This window comes from Macrobrachium rosenbergii, chromosome 14 (genome assembly GCF_040412425.1).
Source record: "Macrobrachium rosenbergii isolate ZJJX-2024 chromosome 14, ASM4041242v1, whole genome shotgun sequence".
Taxonomy (NCBI): domain Eukaryota; kingdom Metazoa; phylum Arthropoda; class Malacostraca; order Decapoda; family Palaemonidae; genus Macrobrachium; species Macrobrachium rosenbergii.
Window position 1 is genome coordinate 14,096,838 of NC_089754.1, and position 15,432 is coordinate 14,112,269.

Consider the following 15,432-nt stretch of genomic DNA (forward strand, 5'->3'; position numbering starts at 1 on the left):
GGAGTAGCCCTCCTTGAGAACCTTGATCATCCAGGGGTCTACTCCTCTGTTCTCCCATTCCTTCCAGAAAAATGAAGTCTGGCTCTTACCTGGGCATGGAGGACTAACTTCTCACTTCTTGGGGTTGGATTTGAAGAAAGACCTCTTAATGGACTTTGTAGGAGGTCGGAAGTTTGATCTAGGTCGAGGCCGGGTCATAGCTCTCCCTCCACAAAAGGGTTGAGACTGAAAATGGGAGACTGATCTAGATGAGGAAGGCACAGGCTCCTTAGGACGTCTAGTGGACTGAGTCAACAAGTCAGAGGTGGACTTGCTCTGTAATTCTAAAAGAATATACTTCACTATGTGTTGAGGAAAGAGGTGACTTGTCTAAGGCAGCGAAAAGTAGAGCTGACTTCTGAGTCGGCGAGACTCCTTTTGAGGCAAATGAACACCAGAGCTCCCTCTTCTTAAGAACGCCCATACAAAAAAGGGAGGCGAGTTCTAAAGAGCATCTCTAATTGCTCTGTCTGAACATGAAATAACTCCTAACCAATCAGAGGCAAGATCTTCAGCTACATCTGGGCAGTCTTCAATCTCACTCCCTCATGCCCTGATGGCCCAATCTATTAAACTAAATATCTCAAATACCTTAAAAATACTCTTGATAAGGTGGTTTAGCTTGGCTGAGTAAAACATTATCTTGGCCGACAATAAAGCCTTTCTACGAGATGAATCCACCAGACCAGAGAAGTCCCCTTGGGAGGAAGCAGGAACTCTCAAGGAAGGAGCTTCCTCGGTGGCATAGTAAGAGTATCTCATCTTCAACAATTTGCTGGGCAGAAAGGTGAAAGTCACTTTGCCCTGTTCTCTCTTAGCGGCCAGCCAGGCATGAACTTCTTTGAGAGCTTTCTTTGAGGAGGAGGAAAGAAAAAGCTTGGGTAGTCTGGTACCTTCCGACGAATGCTTTTTCATGAGGTAGGTAGAGGCTGGAGAAGTAGGTGAAGCAGACACGAAGAAGTCCAGGTAATTATCAAGGAGGAAACACAGGAGACATGAGTAGGAAGAAGAGGGAACCGTATCCTGAACAATTTCTTCCTCCTCCGAAGAGATAGGAGACAATGATTTATCCTTGGAATCTGGAGCAGACACGGATTTCTTCAAAAGACTCATAAGCTTAGTCAACTGGAGCTTGAGTGGGGCTAAAGGATCTTCCTGGACCGATGAGGAAGGTGGAATAGCCGAAGAAGGTGCACTGGTTCCAGAAGAAGAAGCTGGGAATTCGGTTGTCGGCATTGGAAGCTTGGGAGTTGGTGCCAGGCGCTCTAGAGCTGAAGTCTGGCACGAGACAGCGGGCGCCAGGCGCTCATTGGCGAAATTCTGGCACTCATCAGCGGGTGCCAGGCGCTCATTGGCGGAATTCTGGCGCTCATCGGCGGTATTCTGGCGAGTCGGCGGGCGCTCATCAGCATACGTCTGGCGCGGGTCAGCAAGTGCTTGGCGTTCAGAAGAAGACAGGCGCTTAGAACGCTTATAGCGCTCAGGACTATCTTCAAAGAAATAACGAAAATGAGTAGAAGAATCAGGCTGGACTTGAAAATTGCAGGAAGGTTGAGGGCTAGTGTCTCTGTACCTCTTGACAGCCAGGGGAGAAGAATCACTAATATCCGCATGTCTCTTGAGTGGGCGCGAAGAAGAAGAAGAGTAGCTATATGGCTTCTTGCATGGACTGGAAGATTCCGAATCAAAAAGTCGATGCACAGGAATGCCTTTCCAACTGTATTTAGTCGAAGCCTGGGAGCGCACGACAGGCTCGACCGAGGGGGCGACTGCCCTTGGGCAAACCCTGCCAGCCTCCCTTGGACCTCCGGTATGTCTTCTCCCCAGTGCGGGGGAGAGGGACAGTGACCTTTGTCTAGGAGCACTGGTGGAGTGGACAGCCACCTCCTCAATATTCACAGCACTATCATTTCTCACTGCACTGTCAACACTTACATTTTTTTCCATTAGTGATTTAATAGCTGACCCCATTTCCATAATGATACTAGATAACACTGTAAATTTCTGATCAAACCTAGATTCAAGGCTGGCAATGGCACTAAGAGCAGAATCATGGAAACCTGGAACAAGAGTAGATGGTAAAGTAGGAGGAGTTAGGATAGGAGGAGGAGGAGGAGGAACTGGAGGAGTGGTAGTTCTGTCCTCCCTTACATTTTCCAAAGGAATGGACTCTGAATTAGCCCTACTTTCAGCCCTAATGGCTGCTTTCCTCTTCTTATCCCTTTCTAATTTGTGTAGATAAGATTTCAATGTTTTCCATTTCTTATCCTCCCAATCCTGACACCCTATGTAAGTATTATCCTTACTACATTCTTGCCCCCTACATTTAGTGCATCTTGCATGAGACTCGTATGAAAGCTTAGTTAGCCTAGTTCTACAACCCTCAGAACAAAAACGAATACTAGATGAACTGGAATCCGACATCGTTAATTAAATAAACTAAAGTTAACTCGAATGACAATTCAACAATGGCAGCAAGCCACAAAGCAACAAATTCTGAGTACTTCACCAAATTCATGCAAAGCAAAGCCGAAAGGCGAAGAAGCAGCTGCGTGAAAACTCCCGATGTTAACCGGAAGCCGGCAGAAAACGAATTTAGCTCTCTGCTGGTTTGTTTCCTCGAGTCCCAGATGGTGGCGGGACGTTGTCACCTACACACTAACGATAACAGCACCACCACGCAAATTTTAAATTTCTAAACTGCCGTAGGTTAGGGAACCAATAGCTATGTAATTACTTGGTAAGGTACTTATATAAAAAGACAGTTCTAAAGTTTTTAGAAGGGTTTTACATATTTGCAGATTTTAGCTATTCGCAGGGGTATGTTTGTGTGGTACGCATCCCTTGCAGATACGGTGGGTTTACTGTACTCTTTACAGCTCTAGATCTCTTATGATTTCGTAAATTCGGTTTGAAGGGTTTGGAGCAACAAAAACATCATTGGCACTGCCAGGCGTATGATGAAGCAAACCAAACATTATTGCTGGCTATAGATTCAGACAGTTGGATATATAGTGTGTATACATACATGCACACACACATATACATAGTCTCTCTCATATAAATAAAAAATTTAGTACATGCCGGTTTCTGCTTATCGGCACCGATAATCGCATACTGGCACTGATACATAGCTAACAGAGGTGCCAATAACCAAAAATTGCTGAAAAAGCGGTGAAAATCGCTGATTTTTGGTTTATCTGGGACTTTTGCTTATCGTCATGCTGTCGGAACGGAACCTCGCCGATAACTGGGAACTGCCTGTGTAGTATTTGGAAACAAGTGTAATCTCTCTCTCAAATAGATGAAAAAGTGTTACACAGCAACACTCCCTGTATTCATGCATAGCAAGTGGAAGGGAACACCATTTCGCTATGCGCTTCTGGGCAGTATACAGGCAGTCCTCGGTTATTGGCAGGGGTTCTGTTCTGGGGGTGTGATGATAACCGAAAATCGGCAATTTCCGGCGCTTTTCGGGCTTATCGGCACCGAAAAGTGCTGATTTTCGGTTATCAGCACCTCTGTTAAGTATATATTGGCCAATACTCAACTACTGGTGCCGAAAATTGCCAATTTTCGTCGCTAGACAAACCCCATAAAACCAGATCACCATTAACCGAGCCCGCCGTTACCTGGGAACTGCCTGTAAATGGAGTATCTAGTAAGCTCTGGATACAATTGGGTGCAGCCCCTTGGGGATGTACGGATGTACGTAAAAAGCATAAATGTATGTATATGTATATACAGTACTGTATATATGTATAGCCTATATAATAATATATATGCACCGAGAAATTTGGTTCGGTAGCGAAGGCAATGTTTACATTCTGTTACGCTTCTCAGTAAAGAAGAGGTTAACCAATGCTGCCGGTAAGCAGAGACTACTTCTAATAATAAAAAGTCTACTTACCATTTCTAAATAAGCACTATTGGTATACATCCAGTAGTCACCAGTGGCAGATATGACATGTAAAATATTAGGATTTGTATATTGTGGAGGAATACAGTGCAATAACAGAATGAAAGTGTTAAGTATAAACACAAAAACAACTTACAATATGAACATGCTATAGCATTAAAAGAGAGAGAGAGATGTTTACTTATAATATTAAAGCCATTATGAAACAATGCTTCTGCAACTTTGTGTTACACTTCACACAACTTACATAGTACTTCATGAAGGAATTTTGTTTTTGAAATGCTAACACCATTCAAGTATGATTTCTTCATTAACTCCAACTTTTCTTTCTCACTCTGGTATCTTTTCTGAATGTTTTCAAGCATCTTAGATTTTTTCTGAAAAAAAAAAAAAAATGCAGCAAAATTAGTTAATGAAATACAAAATTTAGGCCTAAGGCCAAGCACTGGGACCTATGAGGTCACTCAAGACTGAAAGGGAAATTGAGAGTAAAAGGCCTTTAAAGGTGTAACATGAGGAAAACCTTGCAGTTGCACTATGAAAAAATTGTTAGGAGAGGGTGGAAAGTAAGAGGGAAGAAAGAATATGAACGGAGATGCAGTAAAAGGAATGAAAGGGGTTGCAGCACAAGGAAGGCGGGCACCCAAAGAACCATAAGTAATGCCTAGTACACTGTGGAGGTGCATTAATGGCACCCTCCATGGGGACAAGCACTATATTTACACCGCTTGGTAAATCATAGGTTGCCAAAAGTGTCATAATTTTCCTTACAATGTTTAGACCTTGCTCCCAAGTTCACAAGAATAAAGGGATATTTACCATCCTGTTCTCTAAAATCCCTCTTCCTAATTTTTTTAAACCATGGTTTTCTGATATAACAAGCGAACACAGCAAGTTTTGCCTTAGCCTTGGAAGAGTACTAAAAATTAATACTTTAAAAGAATTTTCTCCAAGTAAACAAGCAGATGATAAAATATAAATTTTTATCACATAATAAAATTTATTATTCGGATACTTACCTACTGTTAAAGTTAGCTTATATTTCCGTGCCGATAGGCAAGTTGGCATTCAAACAAAAGATCGAATGGCTGCCCGGATGACTGTCTAGTACACCTGTTCTCCACCAGGCGTTTCGAACGTTTTAGCTCGTCAGAATTCTCCTTGACAGCCCACTAAGTTATGGGAAGACTGGGTGGTGTCTACTTTAACAGTAGGTATCCAAATACTAATGAATTTTATTAAGAAAATTTACATTATTTGGGATGAATCTTACCTAAAAATCAGCCGATTCCCCACATTGAGAAGAGGATGGTGGGGAGTGCTGCTAGACAAAATCTGCTCATCTAATCAAGCTAAAGGTTTCTTGCATGAAACCCAAAACATTCTTAACTGATCTGGAACCCTTTCTGGATCTTAATGCCACCAGAAGTTGGATTCCATTCAGGGAGCAAAGCCCTCACACGTGCGCAGCAAAGAGCATCTTTGCCGAGAAAACCGCTCCAATTCAGCCAGAATGAAACAGAAGTGGCGTAAGGGGACCCCTGTGCCTAGGTCCAAAAGCCCTATAAAATTATAGTCACTAAAAATAATACTTTTATTATATAAAGGTATGCTCCTATACAATATAATGTACCTTCATGCTGCCCAAAATATTAAAACCTGGGATTTAAAGCAAAGAGCATAAAGGATTGTTCTTTCTTCGGTTCAAGAAAAGATTTTTCCCACTACTAGTAGTGGAATAAGGGCTTGACTGTTTTCAAACATGATTCTGCATACTTAAGGCAGTGAGTGGGCAAAACTAATCTGCACTTCTCACATGATAAATTGTCCTAACACTAAATGAAGTTGACACAGCTCTCACATTAACAAGTTTACGATCTCTCTCTCTCTCTTCAAACACAGTAAAATATCTATAAATGTTTACAGTAATACAAATTAAATAAATCTGTAATACAAATCGTAAACTATTTAAACTCATTGGTGGGCCCCAGAATAAGCTTAAGATTCTCTCTCTCTCTCTCTCTCTCTCTAAAGGGTAATGTAAGATGTATTTAAAATTATATTACTGTACTGTAAAGTGTTTTTGGATGATATAGCATACTGTAAAGTATCTGAAATATTCACTAATTATTTTAATTTTATTTCCCGGTCTGCTTTTATTGAAATGTAATAATTGTACAGTAATTATGCATGGAAAATATGAAAAAATGAATTAGAGTAACATCATGTTCATCTACAAAACTATACTGTACAGAACAAATACACACACATGCATAAACAAATCAATCTTTCTCTTATCTCAGAGAGAGAGAGAGAGAGAGAGAGAGAGAGAGAGAGAGAGAGAGAGAGAGAGAGAGAGAGAGAGAGAGAGAGAGAGAGAGAGAGAGAGAGAGAACTTTAGTGTTAACATCGGATCACAGTAACTTGCTGGTGACAAGACTTCACAATGGCTGAGAGGAGAGTAAGAATGTTGAGTGTTGCCCATGTATGAAACTCAGATTTTAAATATTTTTACCGTAATTGGAGATGAAACATCAACACTGATTAAATATTCTCTTGTGTACAATTATAATGTGTCTGATAATCAGAGTCAACTAAACTTGTAATGAAATACGGTACAATAAATCAGACAAAAGCAAAAAATATGGCAACACTACCTTTGTCGATCTGTTGTGAACTTGCTGGATTTGTTTATTTTCATGCTTTTTTTATATTTATGTATGAAATTTGGATTTTAAAAATTTTTACTGTGATTAGATCAATACAGTATAAATGAATTCTGCAAGAGAAATAATGTGTTATAGATATTTTGCAGTGTTTTCTCATTAAATATGTACGTACATACTAAGAGAGAGAGAGAGAGAGAGAGAGAGAGAGAGAGAGAGAGAGAGAGAGAGAGAGAGAGAGAGAGAGAGAGAGAGAGAATGACGGCACAAGAATTTTTTTTATAAATTTATGGGAGATGGTGAGGACCATCCTAAAATACATACCTGTACAGTAAATATCATTTCAAAATCATCTTACAACACAGGAAAATATCAACATACATAAACATATGGCCAAATGATGCGCAAAGTTACGTAGGCCAAAGAGAACGTGAGTGTCTGAATGATAGGGGATACTTAAGAGTAACAGTTGTAGGCTGGTACTTAATTCTGCAAAATGACTTTTGAAATTATATTAGGTTGTTCTGGGATGATAGTTTGAGGTATATTTTTGTTTGAACAGTCAAGTTTGGTGATGAACTGTTAACCCTTAAACGCCAAGCCTCTATTTACAAAAACGTCTCCCGTATGCCGGCGGCGTTTGGTGAGTTAGCGCCGAAGCGGAAAAAAAGTTTTTTTCAAAAAATCACAGCATGCTTAGATTTTAAGATTAAGAGTTCATTTTTGGCTAATTTTTTTTTCATTGCCTGAAGTTTAGTATGCAACCATCAGAAATGAAAAAAATATCATTATCATATATAAATATTGAAATATATGACAGCGCAAAAAATATTTTTCATATATATTTTTATACAAATCGCGCTGTGAGCAAAACGGTTAAAGCTAACGGGTTATTTTGTTTTTCTTTGTATTGTACACTAAATTGCGATGATTTTGGTATATAACAAATTGTAAAACGACCAAAGCAACACAGAGAAAATATTATCACAATATGATGCATGAATACATAACGCATGGACGTCAAAAAATGTTTTTTTCAAAAATTCACCATAAATCGAAATATTGTGCTAGAGACTTCCCGTTTGTTGAAAAATGAAGCTAATTGATTGAATATTACTAGACTGTAAGTGTTTTAGCTTACAATTGCAGTTTTCGACCATTTCGATCGAGTTAAAGTTGACCGAAAGTTGAATTTTTTCTATTTATCGTGATTTATATGAAAATATTTCAAAACTGATAAAAGCTACAACCATGAGTTATTTTCTGTTGTATTGTACATGAAATTGTGCACATTTTCATATATAAAAGTTTATGTAACGACTAATATAAAACGGTGAAAATATTACAACAACAATGACGAAAGAATTTCTGAGATGTTCGGCCGAGTTACCGGCGCAGCGTAAGGAAAATGTTTTTTCAAAAATTCACCATAAATCGAAATATTGTGCTAGAGACTTCCAATTTATTGCAAAATTAAGGTAAATGCTTGAATATTACTAGAATGTAAGCGTTTTTAGCTTACAATTGCGTTTTACCATTTAAATTCGAGTTAAAGTTGACCGAAGGTTGAAATTTTGGCAGTTATCGTGATTTATGTGAAAATATTTCAAAACTGATAAAAGCTACAACCATGAGTTATTTTCTGTTGTATTCTACATGAAATTGCGCACATTTTCATATATAAAAGTTTATGTAACGACTAATGTAAAACGATGCAAACATTACGACAACGTGAAAAGAATTTCTGAGATGTTCGGCCCATAGTTACAGCATTCGTAAGGAAAGTTTTTTTTTTTCAGAAATTCACCATATATCAAAATATTGTGCTAGAGACTTCCAGTTTGTTGCAAAATGAAGGTACATGATTGAATATTACTAGAATGTAAGCGTTTTAGCTTATAATTGCGTTTTTACCATTTGGTTGAGTTAAAGTTGACCGAAGCTTGAAATTTTTGGCAGTTATCGTGATTTATATGAAAATATTTCAAAACTGATAAAAGCTACAACCATGAGCTATTTTCTGTTGTATTCTACATGAAATTGCGCACATTTCCATATATAAAACTTTATGTAACGACTAATATAAAAAGAAGCAAACATTTACGACAACGTGATGAAAGAATTTCTGGCGCCGACGCAAGGAAAAAGTTTTTCAAAAATTCACCATAAATCGAAATATTGTGCTAGAGACTTCCAATTGGTTGCAAAATTAAGGTAAATGATTGAATATTACTAGAATGTAAGAGTTTTATCTTACAATTGCGTTTTTTACCATTTCGGTCGAGTCAAAGTTGACCGAAGGTTGAAATTTTGGCAGTTATCGTGGTTTATATGAAAATATTTCCAAACTGATAAAAGCTACAACCATGGGTTGTATTTTGCTGTATTTTACATGAAAATTGCACACATTTTCATATATAAAACTTTATGTAATGGCTAATATAGAACAGTGCAAAAATTACGACAAAATGACGAAAAGAATTTCTGAAATTTTCGGCCGAGTTACATCGCGCGAGGCGTAATAAAAAAAGGTTTTTTCAAAAATTCACCATAAATCGAAATATTGTGCTAGAGACTTCCAATTTGTTGTAAAATGAAGGTACATGATTGAATATTACTAGAATGTAAGAGTTTTAGCTTACAATTGCGTTTTTTCGACCATTTCGGTCGAGTCAAAGTTGACGAAGGTTGAAATTTTTTTAGTAGTCGACGTGCTGTCGTCCACTTGGCACCCAACAGACAATTTTACTCGATGTATGATACGTCCAGTAGGCGATTAAGGGTTAACATAAGCTGTTATAAGCATTTTAGGGGTATATATAGCCTACTTAAGAGTAACAGTAGTAGGAGAGTACTGTAATGTAAGGTTACTTTGGGAGTTTTGGAATGATGGTTTGGGGTGTATTTTTTGTTTGAAATATTAAATTGTTTTAGTATGATAATTTATGGTATTTTTTTGTTTGAACTATCAAATTAAGCAGTGAAATGGTAAAATAGGCAGTAATAAGCATTTTAGTTTAAGGGGTGCAAGGTATTGGCAGTTAAAAGCCAGTTATAAGCATTTTTAGAGGGGATTTTTAAATTTCTGTGGATTTTGTATTGCCATGGTAGGTTCTGGAATCTATCCCATGTAAAAACGGGGGAGCACTGTACAGGCAGTCCCATACAGTCCTGCTTACCAGTGGCATTGGTTAATGGCGATCAGGTTTTACAGGCGCTTGTCTAGTGAGCCGTTAACTGGATTTTCAGTACCGATCTCCAATTAGCAGCGCCGTTAAGCAGGTTATTAGTGCTATTATTGCCGATTTTCAGTAAGCGGTGCTCAGCCGGGAAAGGAATCCCCACCATTAACATGGGACTGCCTATACATCGCAGAGAACCTCATGTTCTTTGACAGAAAAAAAAAAAAAAAAAAGTTAACTTTGCCTCTTCCAGGCTTAACCTTTGGCCAAGACATTCTAGGTTTTCTAAAACCACAAAACAAAAAGTTAACTGTGCCTACTCCAAGCTTAACTGCTGACAAACACTACTAGGTTTTCTAAAACCACAAAACAAAAGGTTAACTTTGTCTCTTCCAGGGTTAACCTTTGACAGAGATTAGGTTTTCTAAAACCACAAAACAAAAGGTTAACTTTTCCTCCTCCAGGCTTAACCTTGGACAAAGATGTTCTAAGTTTCTAAAACCACAAAACGAAAGGATAACTGCCTCTGCCAGGCTTAACTTATCTAATCAAGTTTTAATTGCCCCAACAGGACTGAGAAGTGTTTCCTCTTCTTCCCAACAAAGAGGTTAAATTGGAATTCTTACAATTCTCTGAAAAACTTAGCCTTAACAACATTCTCCGCTCTAAGGCAAAAGATAAATCAGAATTCCTTTACAACAGCCTTCAGGAGAGTGCTTGCAATAAATTTACCCTTTTAACTGCCAATAGTGCTAAATAAAAAAAGGTTTCATAGTAAATAATTCAACGGAACTCATTCCAGAGGCTCAAAAGAATCTGCATATAAAATCTATACCAGCTTCTAAACTCCAGAGAAAGACTGATTACTGAGTTCAAGGGGTTTCAATCTCAACTGATCTCAACACCTCAAGGTGCTGATCATCAGCCAGATCTAAAAGCACAACGCAATACTGAGGAAAGTATGGAACGATAACCTTGAAAGTAGACAGCGAAAAAGTTTTACTATATCAAAGAAAGCAGAAAATCTTTGATGTCTACAAGGTTCCCAGTGCTGAAAATTCCTCTAGAACAGCAACCTGAGCAATACACAAACCGCTGCTTCTGACACAAGGCCTTGGTTGTTTCCACTTGATTAAGGATAAAACCCATGATATCGTTGAAAATCCCCTCTTGGGAGGAGACAGTGAAGCATCTCCAAGCAGTTAAGTGTGAGATGCATTAGTTAGCAGAAGTGCATGGAATTCTGCAGTCCGAGTCAATTTCTCCTTAACGGAAGAATAATTGAGACATCTACCTTACCAAGAGAGCTAGAAAGTTTTAAAATCATTTGCTCTAAGGCTACTAAGGCTCTACAGGAGTCACTGAGCAATTCTTGAATTTGAAATTTGCTCAATGCTTCCTTAGAGTAGATAGTGGGGGGAAGAACTGTGAGTGAATTAGGCCAAACTTAAAGAAACACATCTACTGCTCAAGTCTGAGGACCCTCAAAGAAGTATTATTCGACAGGTTGTTCATGTTCATCTGCATGCTATTAAGTCTACATTTGAGCGCTCCTCTAATCCCACAGCAACTGTCAAACTTGCAGATGTAATGGCCACTCTAGGTAGTTTTGTTCTTTCTAACTCCCCAGTTGCCAAAAACACTGTCCTTCCGCAGATTGAATTATCAAACCAATATCATGTTGTTCATTTCACTTAAAGAAGCAATCTTGCCACTATAACATTGTTTCTGACCAGGGATAAACATGCTAGGCAACTTCAATGGTCTTCCCACTGCCCAGACATAGTGTTGACCGTTTTATGTTGTACACAAGTGTAATGACACTGATCAAAATCCTTTGTTTCAAGTTACACGACAGAGGAAAAAACAAAACCTGGACATAGGTTTAAGAATAAAATGGTCAACTCTTGGTTTCAGCGTCCCTCATACAGAACTTGGCGACAATGATGGTGCTGGATTACTTACAAGGTCAATTCGCTGTAAGTCGTAACCTCTTAAGCTGAGACTGTACTGTAATTCAGCCTGATTATTCTGACAAAATCACCAATGAAGCCATGTTTCCTAACAAAGAAAGCCCTTGCCACTTACGAAGCTTCCTTCAGGACTAAAATTCTTCAAGAAACAAGTGCCTATTCCTCTTCTGACAGACAAGCCTACAAATTTCAAGTATCATCCCCATACCACTAGATAGGAATGAGGAGTAGTTAGGGAAGTTGACTGAAAAACATAATGCCTAGAGACTGAGCCAGGTGAAGTAACAGAGCCTTGGCCTTGGGAATACTGCCAACAGAGTTGGCCAACTTGAACCAGTGACTCAGTAGAAAAGATTTCTTGCTCCTAAAAATCAACACCATCCACCTATGGGCAATAAATTCCCTGTGACTACTTATCGAGGTGCTGTACATGACCCCAAACAAAGAGCCTTGAACAGCAATACCTCCTCTGTAAACACACCTCGAAGGAACTTGCAAGACTGGAGATGTACTGGTATGAGAAAAAGTCTCCTGCACGTCCACCAAAACTTCTGATCGTTCTTTTGGATAGTCACTAAAACCATGCTGGAAAAACCAAAAAGCATGGGAACAGACAAGTAAAGTTATTCAGTGTCAATGTGTCCAACAATGGCTGCCAATCTCCAGCTACTTATGGAGCTAGAAAAAAAAGTCAGGTGAAATACAAGTGAATTATTGCCTGGTCCATTTCATTCTCTCTAATTTACAACCTCCTGTCCAAAGAGAAAAGAGAAACGAAAACCGAATCTTCTATTGAAGAAGGTTTAAGCATCGATATACTTCATAAAAAACCAGAAGACAAGCCCCGGCAGACCTAAAGGGAGCTTTGTGCACCTGAGTACAGGAAAACTTACGAAAAACGCTCAAATTGATGGGTTCTCTTCTCCAAATACTTAAAGGGCACCAAAATACTCAAAAACAAGCAAGAACTATTCTTCATGTGGCCTCTTTCCTCAACTAAATGAGGATACAGCAAAGCGCAATGCTCCGACAAATGCCAATCAAACCGAAGGAGATCCTCTGATTCAAACTCTTCTTCTACCAGAGGGAGACAGGAGGTGACAGCTGGCGACAGGTGGTGACAGATGGTGACAGGAGGTGACACCTGGCGACAGGAAGTAACACCTGGTGACAGGAGGTGACAGCAGCTGAATACCTGCATCGCACCCATGACTTGATGAAAAGGAGACAAGGAAACGCAGTCTGAAGTGACTTAGCTTAGCCCAAACGAGTCAGCTGAGTGAAAGAAAATGAGCTGCCAAAAGAAAATGGGAAATGTTGGGAGGTGGGACAAAGCAGAGTTACGACAACACTCCCGCCTTGTCTGAAAGTGAGTCAACAGAGTTGAGAGCATTCCCATAGACACACCCTTAGAAAACTATGTAGCTAAAATAATATCTAGCTTGGAAACAACAGAAGATATTGTAACCATGGTAAATTTGGAAAGAGAAACATTAATCGAGGCAGAAGTAGGAGATTTACTGATAGCTGAAGAAAAAGCATGTAAAGAACAAACAAATGCACTTCAGCAGAGAAAGGGGAATAGGCTAGCAGACTGGGATTTACAATGAGCAAATGATGAAGGGATTGGTTAAACAATTGATTGAGTTGACATAACATCAAAATAATTAAAACTCTCTACAGACACATTATCTTAAATAAAGCTGTCTAAAGTCAACACCCGCCTATTTGCAGTTCAGGATTCGAGGCTTCACCTATTTGTGGATTTTTATGTGGAACTTATCCCCATATTATTCGCGGAAAATTCGGGAATTCGTGGATTTTTTTTGGCGAGAAATAATCACTAACTACAGTTGATCCCCTGTATTTGTAGGGGTTAGGGACCACAACCCCAGGCCAATACCGAAATTCCGCAATATATTGGAACCCCCCCCAAAAAACACTTATATGTAACTGCCTATTTCAAGCCAATCAGCATCGAGGAGAGCTGGTTACCCTGCTGTGTGACTGGCTCCTTCCAACCCTTCCAGCCAATAGCTGTCATCAGAGAGAGAGAGAGAGAGAGAGAGAGAGAGAGAGAGAGAGAGAGAGAGAGAGAGAGAGAGAAACATAAATTTTTTATACAGTACATTACTACGATGATAATAGATCAATAATGACTGATTTTACTTTAACATTTGATTGATATTTTGCTGTTCACAATATTAATACAGATATGTGAAAATTAGTAAATAATTTTTTCATCATAAAGAAATGTGTTTAGTCATAAAAATCAAATGAAAATAGAGTAATTTGTGAATACTGCTCAACGAAAAAATCCGCAAATTAGTGAATTTTCCCGTGATATATTTGGAGATCATTTCACAGAAAAAACCGAGAATAACTGAATCCACAAATGCTGAACCGTGATCTAGCAGGGGTTCACTGCATTGTATTTTCATGTTATTTTCATGACTAAATACTTTATGATAAAAAAATGTTTTACTAATTTTCAGATATTAATATTAATGTAAAAACTGCAAAATATCAATAAAATGTTTTTGTTTTCAATGCATATTTAATTTTTAGGTACTGCACAACACTTGTGAATTCCCAGTGTTTTCCCTATGCACTGTAAAAAGAAAATGGGGCAGCTTCTATACTGTGCGAGCAAAAATGGATGTGCCTGAATATTGGGGTAACCTGATTAGTTTTCACACTTAGCTATAAGCTATATATTTTCAGGGTAAATGTTGTTAGATGACTTTGAAATTATATTAAAGTGTTTAAGGACGATAGTTTAAGGTATATTTGGTGTAGGGTGTAGGATGATAGTTTACAGTATACATTTGGTGTCTGAGCTATTAAAATAGGCAGTTATAAGCATTTTTAGAGGGGGATGTCAAGTATTTGCAGTTCTGAGTTATTCGTGGGTGGTTTTGGTCCCTATACCCCGCAAATACTGGGGATTGACTGTATACCTATAAGAAAGAAACTTCATGTAATAATTTTCTAAGTTTTAGCAACCAGAAGCATCATCAAACCCTGTCAGAGTTACAAACCAAAAAGTAACATTGTATAACAAATAAAGTATTACTTCATAAGTTATATAATAATGGGAAAAATATAGAAATATGTTGGATCCCTGCCCATGTAGGGATTAAGGAAAATGAAGAGGCTGATAAAGCAGCTAAAGAAGTAGTCCATACGACACGATCTAATGTAAATATCCCAGTTAATGATTATATAACAAATATAAAAGTAAGTATTATAAAGAAATGGCAAAATAAATGGAATGAAGAACCTGAAAATGATAAGCTGAAGCAAATGAAACCTAGAGTTAAACATGGAGTTCATCATACCAAAGAGAGAGATACTGCGCAAGTAATTCTAACATGTCTCTGAATAGGCCATACTCGTCTGACACGACACTTCATGAGCAGCCCACATGAACCAACTCCCGAATGCTAAGAATGCAAAGTGATCACAACAGTTAAATGTGTTATGCGAATGCCCAAAATACAACCAACATCGGTTATCAACTTTTGGAAATGGATCGATTGGTGAAGTTTTATCAGAGTCTGCAACATTTTCAACTGACTCAATTTTAATATTCATGAGATGTAAATTAATTGATAAAGTATACGGGCAATCTCCGGTTATCGGCGGGGGTT

The 15,432-nt window shown here is 38.5% G+C and overlaps 1 protein-coding gene across 2 annotated transcripts in view; it reads right to left on the reverse strand.

Moving 5' to 3' along the window:
* LOC136845727 (uncharacterized) overlaps positions 1-15,432 on the reverse strand; it is a 288,481-nt gene that overhangs the window by 108,544 nt on the left and 164,505 nt on the right. For both annotated transcript variants that reach the window (XM_067115930.1, XM_067115931.1), the window contains exon 10: positions 4,206-4,335. In XM_067115930.1, the coding sequence (XP_066972031.1) occupies positions 4,206-4,335 (130 nt within the window). The remainder of the gene's footprint in view (positions 1-4,205; positions 4,336-15,432) is intronic.